The sequence below is a fragment of the Oncorhynchus kisutch genome, linkage group LG8 (assembly GCF_002021735.2).
Source record: "Oncorhynchus kisutch isolate 150728-3 linkage group LG8, Okis_V2, whole genome shotgun sequence".
Lineage (NCBI taxonomy): Eukaryota > Metazoa > Chordata > Actinopteri > Salmoniformes > Salmonidae > Oncorhynchus > Oncorhynchus kisutch.
Window position 1 is genome coordinate 61,782,500 of NC_034181.2, and position 12,350 is coordinate 61,794,849.

At 41.2% G+C, this 12,350-nt stretch overlaps 3 protein-coding genes across 4 annotated transcripts in view; 1 reads left to right on the top strand and 2 right to left on the bottom strand.

The window, feature by feature from the left end:
• Nucleotides 1-2,797, bottom strand: part of LOC109895281 (piezo-type mechanosensitive ion channel component 1-like) — a 73,606-nt gene extending 70,809 nt beyond the window's left edge. For both annotated transcript variants that reach the window (XM_031830775.1, XM_031830774.1), the window contains exon 1: nt 1,820-2,797. In XM_031830775.1, the coding sequence (XP_031686635.1) occupies nt 1,820-1,883 (64 nt within the window). In that variant the 5' untranslated portion in view covers nt 1,884-2,797. The remainder of the gene's footprint in view (nt 1-1,819) is intronic.
• Nucleotides 2,798-4,580: 1,783 nt separating this feature from the next.
• Nucleotides 4,581-8,735, top strand: LOC109895461 (DNA replication factor Cdt1-like). The gene is made up of 10 exons (XM_020489159.2): nt 4,581-5,273; nt 5,754-5,906; nt 6,113-6,345; nt 6,530-6,724; nt 6,813-6,958; nt 7,064-7,158; nt 7,246-7,437; nt 7,729-7,872; nt 7,976-8,177; nt 8,283-8,735. Exons 1-10 carry the CDS (start codon nt 4,659-4,661, stop codon nt 8,444-8,446), a joined length of 2,139 nt encoding a protein of 712 aa, XP_020344748.1. The 5' UTR covers nt 4,581-4,658; the 3' UTR covers nt 8,447-8,735.
• A 75-nt stretch (nt 8,736-8,810) lies between these two features.
• LOC109895462 (adenine phosphoribosyltransferase-like) lies at nt 8,811-11,701 on the bottom strand. Its single transcript, XM_020489160.2, has 5 exons — nt 11,545-11,701; nt 11,190-11,293; nt 10,703-10,836; nt 10,477-10,555; nt 8,811-10,282 (listed from the first exon to the last, which is right to left on the bottom strand). The coding sequence occupies exons 1-5, from the start codon at nt 11,634-11,636 to the stop codon at nt 10,143-10,145; spliced, it is 549 nt and encodes a 182-aa protein (XP_020344749.1). The 5' UTR covers nt 11,637-11,701; the 3' UTR covers nt 8,811-10,142.
• Nucleotides 11,702-12,350: the final 649 nt, after the last annotated feature.

Consider the following 12,350-nt stretch of genomic DNA (forward strand, 5'->3'; position numbering starts at 1 on the left):
TGTGTTACTTTTTGATTTTATTTATTTTTTCACTTTATTTTATTTTGTAAATATTTGCCTAACTCTATTTCTTGAACTGCCTTGTTGGTTAAGGGCTTGTAAGTAAGCATTTTACGGCAAGGTCTGCAACAGTTGTATTCGGCACATGTGACAAATAACATTTGATTTAATTTGATTTATTGTGTTTGTCCTCTCTTCACATATTCCACCCTGTTCTAAAATCTTTATTCCACTAAGATACAGGTTCATTATCTTCTCATTGTCTCACTTTCAAACGGTAGTAGTAAACACACAAGCCAACCATGTGGTCTTGATTAATCAGGTCCTATGTGGCCTCATGTGGAACAATGCACTGGTCAGGATGACCCACTGTCTGGAGCATTTTTATTGCCCTCAGTGATGTGCACCTTCCAGCCTTGGATTGACCACAAAGATGGCAGGGTTACTTTCTGCATCCAGATGAGCACCAACAGATCTTGCTGACAAAAAAAAACAGAGGACATGTATGATGACGCCTGCAACTTCTAAACCACATGTGAAGAGCAACTTAATGCTGTCACAAAAGGGAAATCAGGCGTGTGGGTGAGACATAGACCTTAGATTGAAACAGTTGCAGCCAATGAGTGGAGATTGGAGCCAATGAGTGGAAATGAGTAGAGATTGGTTGGCCACGTGTAACGGGTAAGGGGTAAGGAGGCTCGCGAGACACTTTCTGTTTCCTGCGAGCCCCGGAGAACCCATGTGACATAGAGAGATGCCACATCTTCTAGCAGTATCCTGTCAACAGTCTGAACCATATCTATAACCGCCACAGAGCTCTTAGTATGACCAGTAGGAGAAAATCTGGATTTTAGTGCCTTAAAGTTGGCTGGTGGAATGGAAAGTTTCAGGGACAAGAAGGCTGAGATAGAAAATAATCTTTAGAGATGACAGAACTGAGGACGGTTTCCTGTTAAAACACTTACATGATACTAATAGTCCTCAGTTAATTTACCAAGTCATAGGCCTACTACACTTGAAGCTTCAAATACAAACCAACTTTTCATTTAAACTACCATTTACACTTGCGTTGTCCTGTGGCACAGCATCCTACCAATATATAGGCCAAGAATGAAGTATGAACAATGGTGTGCACTCTTTGAATGGGCACTAAATCTAAAACCTAAAAGCATTCTTCGGCTGTCCCCCTAGGATAACCCTTTGAAGAACCCGTTTTGGTTCCAGGTAGAACCCTTTAGACTTCCATGTAGAAACCTTTCCACAGAGTTTTACATGGAACTCAAAAGGGTTCTACCTGGAAGCTTAATGGGTTATGCTATGGAGACAGCCAAAGAACCCTTAGATATATATATATATATATATACCCAGACAAGAATTATAATTGGCTGTATATATATATATATATATATATAGTGTAGTATATATATAGTGTAGTATATAGTGTAGTATATATATATATAGTGTAGTATATATATAGTGTAGTATATAGTGTAGTGTATATATATATATATATGGTATACTTAACCCATAATAATCCTATTCATACAGAAGTGATTCCAATTTCAGATTATGTGATTTTTATCTGCTCTATCAATGTCATTCTGTCAGTGTTCTGTATGTTCATGTTTTTATTGTAGCCTACCCCTGCCTGAAATGACATGAACAAAAATACAAAAAGGTAGACAACAATAAATAATATAGCATGACATGCAAATTGAATATGTAGCAAAATAACATAATATCAATCATTTAGACCTATTGAGCACTAACATTGAATTATGTCTTAATTCAATTCATAATGGAAACACTGACAATTTACCTGCTAACAAGAACGTCGGCAAAAGGAAGCAGTAGAGCAGTCCACATACCACCTGAAGCTCCATGAGTGCGCGTCCCAAATGCACTGCTTAACTCCAGTCTACAGCCTCGCTGATATTCCACGACGGAACGTTACATTCCACCCAATCAATTTTAATAAACCCAGTCCACAATAATTGTTCATGGTTTTAAAACAGTCTTTTAAACCGAGAAAATAAAGCGGTGCGGTCATTCCACTAGACAGACATATGACTTCCAAAAGTATTTTTCAACTTTTTCAAGTTTCCAGAGTGATGGACCAATGCGGACTATTGCGGTTCTTGTTCTGTAAATCCATAAGACATCTTCACCTCCTCACATTGCGGAGGTATAAAATGTATTCTCACGAAATTGTAAACAAAAACTAACTACCAGCTCTCCCGTATTGAAACAACTCTCCTCTCTTGCCGCCCCTTGGACTGAACATTCCCTGTAAAGCAATATCTTCCAGGAAAAAGTGATTCACCAGTAGGCCTACTGCAACAGATGAACTGTTCTTTCAGTCGCTGTAAATCCAATTCACTCTCACTGGGTTGGTACTTCCTCAGAATTTTTTTCTCTCTTCATAACCTAACTAACAATTTTAATGTGTGTTTTCGAAAGCAACCTGTCCACGTGGAAGACTATCCCACAAGCATACCCAATTAATGTATGGTAATTTCGAAAGAAACGAATTCATTTTCAACCTTTTCAGCTATTCTATATCATAGTTAACGCATGTTTGAAAATCTCTCACTGACAGCACCATCGCCTGCGATTTTCCTACTTGAGCACATCGTCGTTTTGCGTTGACACATGACACTTACAAACTTTAGCCTATGGTAGGAAATTATAGGTGAAATATCACTATGTGACACTCCTACAGCAACATGCTAATGAATAACCCTACCTTAACCGCGTAGTAAAACCAGTAGCCTATGAATTTTGAGATTATACACCCGAAAACTCGTACTCGGTAATCTTTTGAAGAAGTTTCACACTGCTGTAATCTGCTTGAAATTGACTCTACATTCTTCTAAATAAATATTGTCTGGTAAATCATTAGCGTCATCTAGCGGTACACCAAACCCAACTCATCACTCTCTCAATTCAATTCAAGAGGCTTTATTGGCATGGGAAACATGTGTTAACATTGCCAAAGCAAGTGAGGTAGATAATAAACAAAAGTGAAATTAACAATCAAAATTAACAGTAAGCGTTACACATACAGAAGTTTCAAAACAATAAAGACATTACAAATGTCATATTACGTATATATACAGTGTTGCAACGATGTACAAACGGTTAAGGGTACACAAGGGGAAATAAATAAGCATAAATATGGGTTGTATTTACAATGGTGTTTGTTCTTCACTGGTTGCCCTTTTCTTGTGGCAACAGGTCACAAATCTTGCTGCTGTGATGGCACACTGTGGAATTTCACCCAGTAGATATGGGAGTTTATCAAAATTGGGTTTGTTTTCAAATTCTTTGTGGATCTGTGTAGTCTGAGGGAAATATGTGTCTCTAATATGGTCATACATTGGACAGGAGGTTAGGAAGTGCAGCTCAGTTTCCACCTCATTTTGTGGGCAGTGTGCACATAGCCTGTTTTCTCTTGAGAGCCATGTCTATCTACGGCGGCCTTTCTCAATGGCAAGGCTATGCTCACTGAGCCTGTGCATAGTCAAAGCTTTCCTTAAGTTTGGGTCAGTCACAGTGGTCAGGTATTCTGCCACTGTGTACTCTCTGTTTAGGGCCAAATAGCATTCTAGTTTGCTCTGTTTTTTTGTCAATTGTTTCCAATGTGTCAAGTAATTACCTTTTTGTTTTCTCATGATTTGATTGGGTCTAATTGTGCTGCTGTCTTAGGGCTCTATGGGGTGTGTTTTGTGTTTGTGAACAGAGCCCCAGGACCAGCTTGCATCTCTCTCTCTCTCTCTCTCTCTCTCTCTCTCTCTCTCTCTCTCTCTCTCTCTCTCTCTCACACACACACACACACACACACACACACACACACACACACACACACAAAGAAAACCCTCTTCAAATAATTTCTATAAAAAAAGAGGAAGCAGTCAGATAATCACACTACTTAACTCATAGACATCCAGAATGCATGACCTACAATAATCTCAAAATTACATGGCCAGATAGGAAACCATCACCAACTCAAACTCAAAATATAGAAATAACATAGCATTGACCTACCGTACAATAAAAACTACATATTTTCACTGCATGCAAATACAAATTATTACATGAGGGAAACTAGTAAAAAGAAGGGAAAAAAGCAACCACCGTTGCACATGAAAACAGAATCCTACTCACTACTTCACGTTGTCATCCGGGAGAACGGAGCAACTGGCTCGCGCGGTAATGTCTAGATGCGATACAGCTTTTGTCAAATTGATGTATAAAAAAATAAATAATAATAAATGTTTTGGAATTTTTGCTAAACCTAACTCTTTTCCTAACCTTTAACCTAAATCTCCAAACCTACTTTAATGCTTCTAACATACTGCGTAAATTATCCTAAACCTGCTACGGCTCAACTCTAACGCAATCAACGCTAATCATGAATATAATCCCATCAATCACACAACAGTTTCTTAACTACATACTGTACTGTCCTTTGAGACAGCCTTATCACAACTGATTCGTTCAAAAAAGGTGAGGTACTAGGCACTGACCAATCATTAAACAAATCTATTTGTAACGGGGCGGGAGGAGGCTTTGTGAAGGTCACATGTCCATTTCGCGCGAAAGTGTGTTGATGTTCTGGTCATAGCGACTTTGATCAAGCCTGCATATATACCTCGATGGCTGAAGCTGCTGAGTTGGAATTTGATCGTTCGTCTTTCCTGACCAGAAGAGAATTGTGTGGTTCTAGATTTGACATCATTATGTCTCAGGCGCGGGTCACCGATTTTTACGTCCAGAGAAAGAAAGATGCTATTGGGGCTGCGCATGGTGATGGTAATAGAACCCAAGTTGTGGACACTGTAACAAGTCATCCCAGCACAATATCAACTCGGTCGAAAAGCAAGAATGCAGCATCTACAACAAATGTTATGATAACGACTTCAAAATCCACATGTTCTGAAAACAGTGTACAAGAGGAGTTTTGGAGAGTTATTGACGAGGCGACTTCGGTCAATAAGGTGGAGAGCGTGTCTCCTGTGCTGGCGAGGACTAACTCGGAAAAACAAACCCTTTTCTCCAGCCCTCGTACTCCCAAGAGGACCTCTACAGATGCTGAGTTCGATCTTGGATCAGCTGTTTTTTCAGCCACTGCTGAACATAAAATCGCAAAGAAGCGTCTTCGGATCGAGGCAAGAAAACATGGCATCGCTGCAGGGACAAGTCCTGGGCCGGTTAAAGTTGTGAAGAAGGCGGTCAGGAAGAAATTGATTCTCTTCGAAGACGACGAAAAGGTAATGTTGGCTTAATAATTACATATTTTCGTAGGCCGCCATGGTGTCATTTTAATGTTTTTATTTTGATAAACTGCGTAAATTAAGGTGTGTGTGTGTGTGTGGTAAACACAGGCTTAGATCTCATAACTACGTGTTGTTCTAAGACCATCTTCATCAAAATAACGTCACTTCTACGTAGGCTAATCAAAACAAGTACAACGGCGTAATAAAGGTCATGTTAACTGACTGATATTATAGTCATAAGCTAACACCATTTACAGCTTTTAGGGCTACAAACTGGCGACCTATTTCTAGAAATAACAACCTAGCAAGTCTGGTCCAGAATGGTTAACTAGCTATTTATCGTAAGCTAGACACAACAGACCTCACAACAATTCATTTTTATTTTCCTAGTTTGCCTACTAGTAGCTAAATAATTTGAAGACATTGAAGGGGGCTGAAAATGTACAAGTCACTACTTCATCTTTTATTTTTTAGGCAACCCAGCCTCCGGCTAAAGATGTCCTGCAGGTACCCTATTCACTACCTGTTGATAAAGAATCAAAGAATTTAGTCAACTGCAGTGCCAACCATTCTCCAACGGGCAAACCACATGTTCAGGGCAGCTCAAAACCAAAAGAGGGGCACAAGGTACAGTATTGTTGGTGGCATATGCTTTCACCTCTGCTCTTTGCTGTTAAGTCTACACACCTGGCCACAATTCAATTCTATGGGAGAATGTTTCATTTTATCCCCTCAAGTTACTCCTTAGTCATACCATAATGGACAGCATCCTCACATGTTTCAATGGTATTGATTTATTTATTTTTTAAATGTTTTTTTCCCTACTACATCAGACTTTCTCCAAAGAGGATGTTGCAGCACTCAAGTTCCAACTTCAGAAGATCAAGGACCAGACACAGAAAGCTGAGAACCTGCCCTCTACGGCCACAGGGACTACTGCCCCAGACCTGAAGAGAAAGCTAGCCCGTGTCAAAGAGCTTGCTGCTAAGGCACAACATCGGAAGGCGGAGAGGTTGGCAGAGGCCAGATCTACTGAGGAAAATAATTGCCCAATAACCGAGGATGGGTGAGGATGAAACAATTATTTAAATGATAGACAATCTTAAATTCAGCCAGGGTGGGTGAAGCTCAAAATAGTGACATTTGATGCGGGTCTTTGTTGGGAAACAGTGTTATTTGAAAAGAGGCTGCTGTAGTGGCTTTGACTATAACTCATCCATTGTCCTGATCTGTAATATGCTCTTTTTCAGAGATAAGCTCCCAGCCTATCAGCGGTACCATACTCTTGCCCAGGATACTCCCCCTGGCCTCACCCTGCCCTTCAAGTACAAACTGCTTGCTGGAATGTTCCGTAGCATGGACACCATAGTGGGAATGCTTTTCAACCGCTCAGAGACTGTTACCTTTGCCAAAGTGAAGCAGGGTGTCCAGGACATGATGCACAAGTATGGAGCAAACTACACTTGTCTAATTGGATTAGTAGAATTCCATGGGAAAGAGCAGCAGAAATATTCATCACTTTTTATTTCACAGGCGTTTTGAAGAGACCCATGTGGGCCAGATTAAGACGGTCTATCCTACTGCCTACCATTTCCGCCAGGAGAGAAACATTCCTACCTTCAGTGCTACAGTGAAGAAGTCCAGCTACCAGCTCACAGTGGAGCCTGTCATTGAAGCTGGTGAGGGGATGGTCTCATGATGCTTTGTATTCTTTCAACACAGATGAGTGTATTTTAAATAACTGCTGATCTGAGTCTCTCTTGATGTCTGTTTTTGTTCCTCAGATAAGAGCAAGGCAGTGCTGGCTGCTTCCCGCCTGTTAGAGAGGAGACGTATCTTCCACCAAAACCTAATCAGCATTGTGAAAGGGCATCACAAGGTAGGCACCATTTATAAGATAATATTTTGTAACTGTATACTTTGAGTTGACCTGACTTGGGAACCAATCTGTATATGTTGTCTTTAGGCGTTCCTTGCCAAGTTGAATCCTCCTATTAGAGTCCCAGATGACAAGCTTACCCGCTGGCACCCTCGCTTCAATGTGGATGAGGTGCCCAATGTCCTGTCCGGTGAGCTACCCCAGCCCCCACGGGGAGCTGAGAAGCTAACCACTGCCCAGGAGGTTCTGGACCAGGCCCGCTCCATGATGACCCCCAAGGTACTTACTGACCCGTCGGTCCTAAAATCTCCTTTACACATCCAACCCTTAAAACACAGTCAATGCTGTTGTTTTATCTATATAACTGTATGATGAAGACACTAGCCACTTTATATTGTGTACTTCCATTTTATTGCACTGTTGCAGGAGCTTGCAAGTAAGCATTTCACTGCATATATTATACTTGCTGTAAACTCTGTACGTGCTGAATAAACCTTGATTGGATTGGGCTTTACTTTGATGGGCATTCATTTCGATGGCATTGTTTGGTATTCATTTTGCTTTTTCCAGGTGGAGAAAGCACTGGCCAACGTGGTTCTGAAGACCGCAGAGATGGTCTGTGTAAAAGAGCAAGAGCCTGTTCCACAAACTCCCGTAGCTCCTTCTGAAACTCACAGTGCCCTCAAAGGGGTGTCTCAGTCCCTGCTGGAGAGGGTAGGTCACCTTCCTGTTTGACTTAGGACACATAAATGTGTGTATGTAGTACAGTATGCCCTATGCAGTGAGGACTGGGACTGACCCCTCTCTTTTGTTGTAGATCCGAGCAAAGCAGGCTCAGAAGCTCCAAGCTGCCTTGACCCGGAACCCTCAGCAGGAGGAGCGCCTTGTGATGATGTCACGGCTGGAGGAACTGGCTCGGATCCTGCGTAATGTCTTTGTGGCAGAGAAGAAACCCGCACTGATCATGGAGGTGGCCTGTAACCGGATGGTCTCTAGTTACCGCTCTGCCATGAGCATGGGTGAGTCATCTGAAGAAATGCCTGATGAAATCCTATATTAACTTTTAAAAACATCCATTGGTTTTCTGTGCATTCGTTTTGACATTGGCCGACATTTTTTTTAAGGTGATATGGAGCTGCACCTTCACCTGCTGGCAGAACTGACTTCTGAATGGCTTACGATTCACACAATTAGAAAGGACTTCTATCTCAAGTTGAACAAGACCATGGACCTGAATGTGGTACTGGAGAAGCTGAAGCAGAAGACCAAAGAGGAAGAAAGCCTTTGAAGTTTAAAAGCTATGATTTTCAATGTGTAATTTGAATAGAGACATATTGTCCTTTGTGTGTGTACGCATATATATATATATTTGTGACTAAGTTTTTGATTATTGTACAATGCATGGCTGGTTTTAAGCAAGTAAAATAACTTGTACCAATTCAATAACAATGTGTAATTTTTGTATAGATTAACACTGCAATGATTTTGTCAATTTTAACACGGACTCATTTTGTGGGTGGTTTTACAGTTGCGGGAAACTGTTTCTGGTTGATTAGTTAGTATGACACCGTTGTCTTACTTCTGTAACAAACCCTTTCTAGTTACCCTTGTCAAACTGCCTTTTTTGCTTGCACAGATTTCCAACAAGCAGGTTTTATTCCGTAGTGCACATGTTTCTCCAATGTGAACAGTTCATTTTTATTCTGCAGAAGTTTGAAACAATTAGCCAGTCATGGTGAAACAAGTATACTGACAAAATGACTCATAATTGCACCAGTACATAACAGAAGGCATCTTTAGACATGGATACTTATTGCATATAAATGAGGACTATCACAACTAATGGTTATAGATCAAGACAGTAATGAAAATAACAGCACATTGATGGGTACACGCAGATGGTCTATATTGACAAAGCTGTGACTGCTCAAACAATAGAAATGCCAATAAGGAAGATACGCGTGCAACATTAAGTTTCTCAGAATGCCACATTTAGATCTTTAACCCTTATTCTACCAGTTAAATTGGCTGAGAACACATTCTCATGTACAGCACCGACTAAGAGGAGAGGTGAATGATTAGGTGATCATGGTGTGAGGGCCAGATTGGGAATTTAGCCAGGCCACCAGGGTTAACACCCAATTAAAGATAAGTGCCATGTGCTCTTTATAGTGAGCCAGGACACCTGTTTAACATCCCAAACAAAAGACGGCACCCTACAAAGGGCAATGTCCCCAATCCCTGTCCTGGGGCATTTTTTAAGACCAGAGGAAAAAGTGCCTCCTGGCCCTCCAACACCACTTCCAGCAGCATCTGGTCACCCATCCAGGGACAACCCTGCTTAGCTTCAGAGGCAAGCCAGCCAGCCGGCACTTCCTTTTGGCAATTTTTTGTTATTTCTCTCATCTACACCTTGTTGAGGGTCAGTATTTTGAACCAATGTAAGAATAAGTGGCTTTTCAATTGCACATTGTTATCAAAGAAGCCTCACGAGTTCCATACAAAAAAGGGTTAATCTCACATGAACCGGTTTTGGGAAGAGAGAATCCTCTCGCCTCTTTCTCTATGGTACGCTTCCTGCTTTCGCCAGTCCACCCATTATGCCATCATTGACTTGAATGGGGACGCCCGTTCTATTCATATGATGGCACGTGGAGGAGAGGAGAAAAGTGTGTGTAAAAATGTTTTTGTTGTTGCTGCTATTCGAACAGTTATTATAGTGACGTGGTCATTTGGATGGCCAAATAGTCTTCCAAAATTCCATAACCGTCAGAGACGTACTATGTATACTTATAAATTGAATGGCATTTGCTTTATAGTTCATAGAAATGCTTTGGAAAGTTTACCTGTAACAAAAATGTAACCCAAAAAAAAGGTCTCCATCACAGTTCATTACAGTTGGGTAGGAACTGTAAGACAGTAAACTGCATCAAAGTGGTGTGTTCTAAACCATACTGAATGGAACACTTGGAATTGTTTTGACCTCAATACTGCACCAGGGAGAAGAGGGTATTTGGCTTCAGCTTTTCAACCCCGTTGAGCTCTTTGAGCTCAATGATCACCATGCAGCCCATTACCTCTGCATTCTGTTTCTTCATGAGCTCACAGGCAGCACACAGGGTTCCTGACAAACAGAGAAAGTTAGGTAGAGTACTACTGAGTAATATGGAGGCATTGTCATCGACACTGGTCTCGAAACAAAGACGGGTAATGCCAATGAAAACACAGTTCCCTTAGTTAAATCAATATACATTTTTATCTGCCATACTGTCCACTTATTTGTACAAAATACATCCCATGAACAGTGAAATGCCTCACCTCCAGTGGCTAGTAGATCATCGATGAGCAGCACTTTCTCTCCTGGAGCCACTGCATCCTCCTGGACCTCAACCTCGGCCTGATTAAGGAATATTAATTGAAAAGGAATGTTATAAACAAATAGCGGGTTCCAATACATATGTACTTTTCAGAGGCTTGGAGCTGTGATATGAAAGGACAGAAGGGTGTAGGTGGTAATACAGCAGTCATCATCAGCCAATTTCACCTCTCCATACTCCAGTTTGTATGCCACAGACACTGTAGGCCCTGGGAGCTTCCCCTTCTTCCGGACCAGCACAAATCCCACTCCTAACCTCTGGGCTAGAAGGGGTCCGAAGAGAAATCCCCGAGCATCCAGACCTACAGGACATAGATCCCGCTGTTAGAACACAGTGACCATCCATGGTGTTGAAGGAAATATGTGGTTAAATGACAGCTGCAACCTTCGATGAGCTCAGAATTGCCTAATTCCCAGACAGCAAGAGAACTGGGGAGCTGCATGGTGTCCTCTGACACATGCGCCAGCCCCATTGCTTCTCATGTCAATGTTCCTCAGGAGCTGCATATGACAGTGACTGCTTTTACACAGGCAGCCCAATTCTGATATTTTATCCACCAATTGGTCCTTTGACCAATCACATCAGATCTTTCTCAGGACTGATCTGATTGGCCAAAAGACCAAATTGGGCTGCCTGTCTAAACGGATGACTCACCGACAATCAGTTCTACTTGGGGATGAGTCTGCCTCACATGTTCCTCAAAAAGATCGATGACTGCGGTCAATGCAACCGGGTCTTTGAGAATTGGACAGATGTCTCTGTGACACACAAAAACACATTCACATTAGCTGTTGAAATAAATATTCGAACTAGCTCTCTCGTAAAATGTATCTTCTATCGAGCATTTCAACATAGCTAGTTAGCCACTACAAAATAGTATTACACGCATGCACGTTATTTAGAATAGAAAGCTAGCATTGCAAAGATGGCTAGCTATCTAACTCAGCACATGAACGTAAAGCTAGCTAGGTTTATCGCGATAATCTATCATTCACTACCTAATAGTTACCTGAAAAGTATTCCTTTGCTTGGGAAATCAGGAAAAGGTTTTATGTGTTTGGTGACCAGATCTAATTTAGCTTCTCTCGTGTGGACTGCCATGGCTAACTGAGCGTTAACTTCCGGTGGAATCGTCTGTGTGGACTTTTGAGACAAAGGTCAGATGCCTGGTAGTCATGCGACAACATCCGGGTCTTGACTAGTTACCACAGCCACAAGGTCAGAAACTCAGCCTCTTTGTACAATGTATCTTTTTTAAATCAGACGTTGAACCTAACTAACTACACTGCTGATCGTATGCCTAACCTTAAATTAGATAGATATGCCATCTAGTGGAAACCCCAAACCCGTGCTGTCCGTTGACTTCGACATCAATTGGGTATTCACTAGATTCCCCAGCCACAAAGTCAGAATAAACTGCATTTATCGTAAAAATGTATGGCAACAAAAATGAGCTAATTTAAGGTTAGGGTTAGACATACGGTTAGCAGTGTGCTTAAGGTTACGTTTAAAAACTTTTTTTATTTTTATATATAGAGCTCAAAAAAAGAAAGGGAACACTAAAATAACACACCCTAGATCTGAATGAATGAAATATTCTTATTGAATACTTTTTTCATTACATAGTTGAATGTGCTGACAACAAAATCACACAAAAATTATTAATGGAAATTAAATGCATCAACCCATGGAGGTCTGGATTTGGAGTCACACTCAAAATTAAAGTGGAAAACCACACTACAGGCTGATCCAACTTTGATGTAATGTCCTTAAAACAAGTCAAAATGAGGCTCAGTAGTGGGTGTGGCCTCCACG

What these genes read in the sequence shown, in the direction of transcription:
- LOC109895461 (XM_020489159.2), top strand. Translation starts at nt 4,659, where the DNA reads ATGGCTGAAGCTGCTGAGTTGGAATTTGATCGTTCGTCTTTCCTGACC. An exon ending in TCTTCGAAGACGACGAAAAG is followed by an intron (nt 5,274 to 5,753) that starts GTAATGTTGGCT and finishes TTTATTTTTTAG; the next exon opens with GCAACCCAGCCTCCGGCTAA. An exon ending in TTGTGAAAGGGCATCACAAG is followed by an intron (nt 7,159 to 7,245) that starts GTAGGCACCATT and finishes TGTTGTCTTTAG; the next exon opens with GCGTTCCTTGCCAAGTTGAA.
- LOC109895462 (XM_020489160.2), bottom strand. Translation starts at nt 11,636, where the DNA reads ATGGCAGTCCACACGAGAGAAGCTAAATTAGATCTGGTCACCAAACAC. An exon ending in ACAAACTGGAGTATGGAGAG is followed by an intron (nt 10,556 to 10,702) that starts GTGAAATTGGCT and finishes TTCCTTAATCAG; the next exon opens with GCCGAGGTTGAGGTCCAGGA. An exon ending in TGATCTACTAGCCACTGGAG is followed by an intron (nt 10,283 to 10,476) that starts GTGAGGCATTTC and finishes TCTGTTTGTCAG; the next exon opens with GAACCCTGTGTGCTGCCTGT.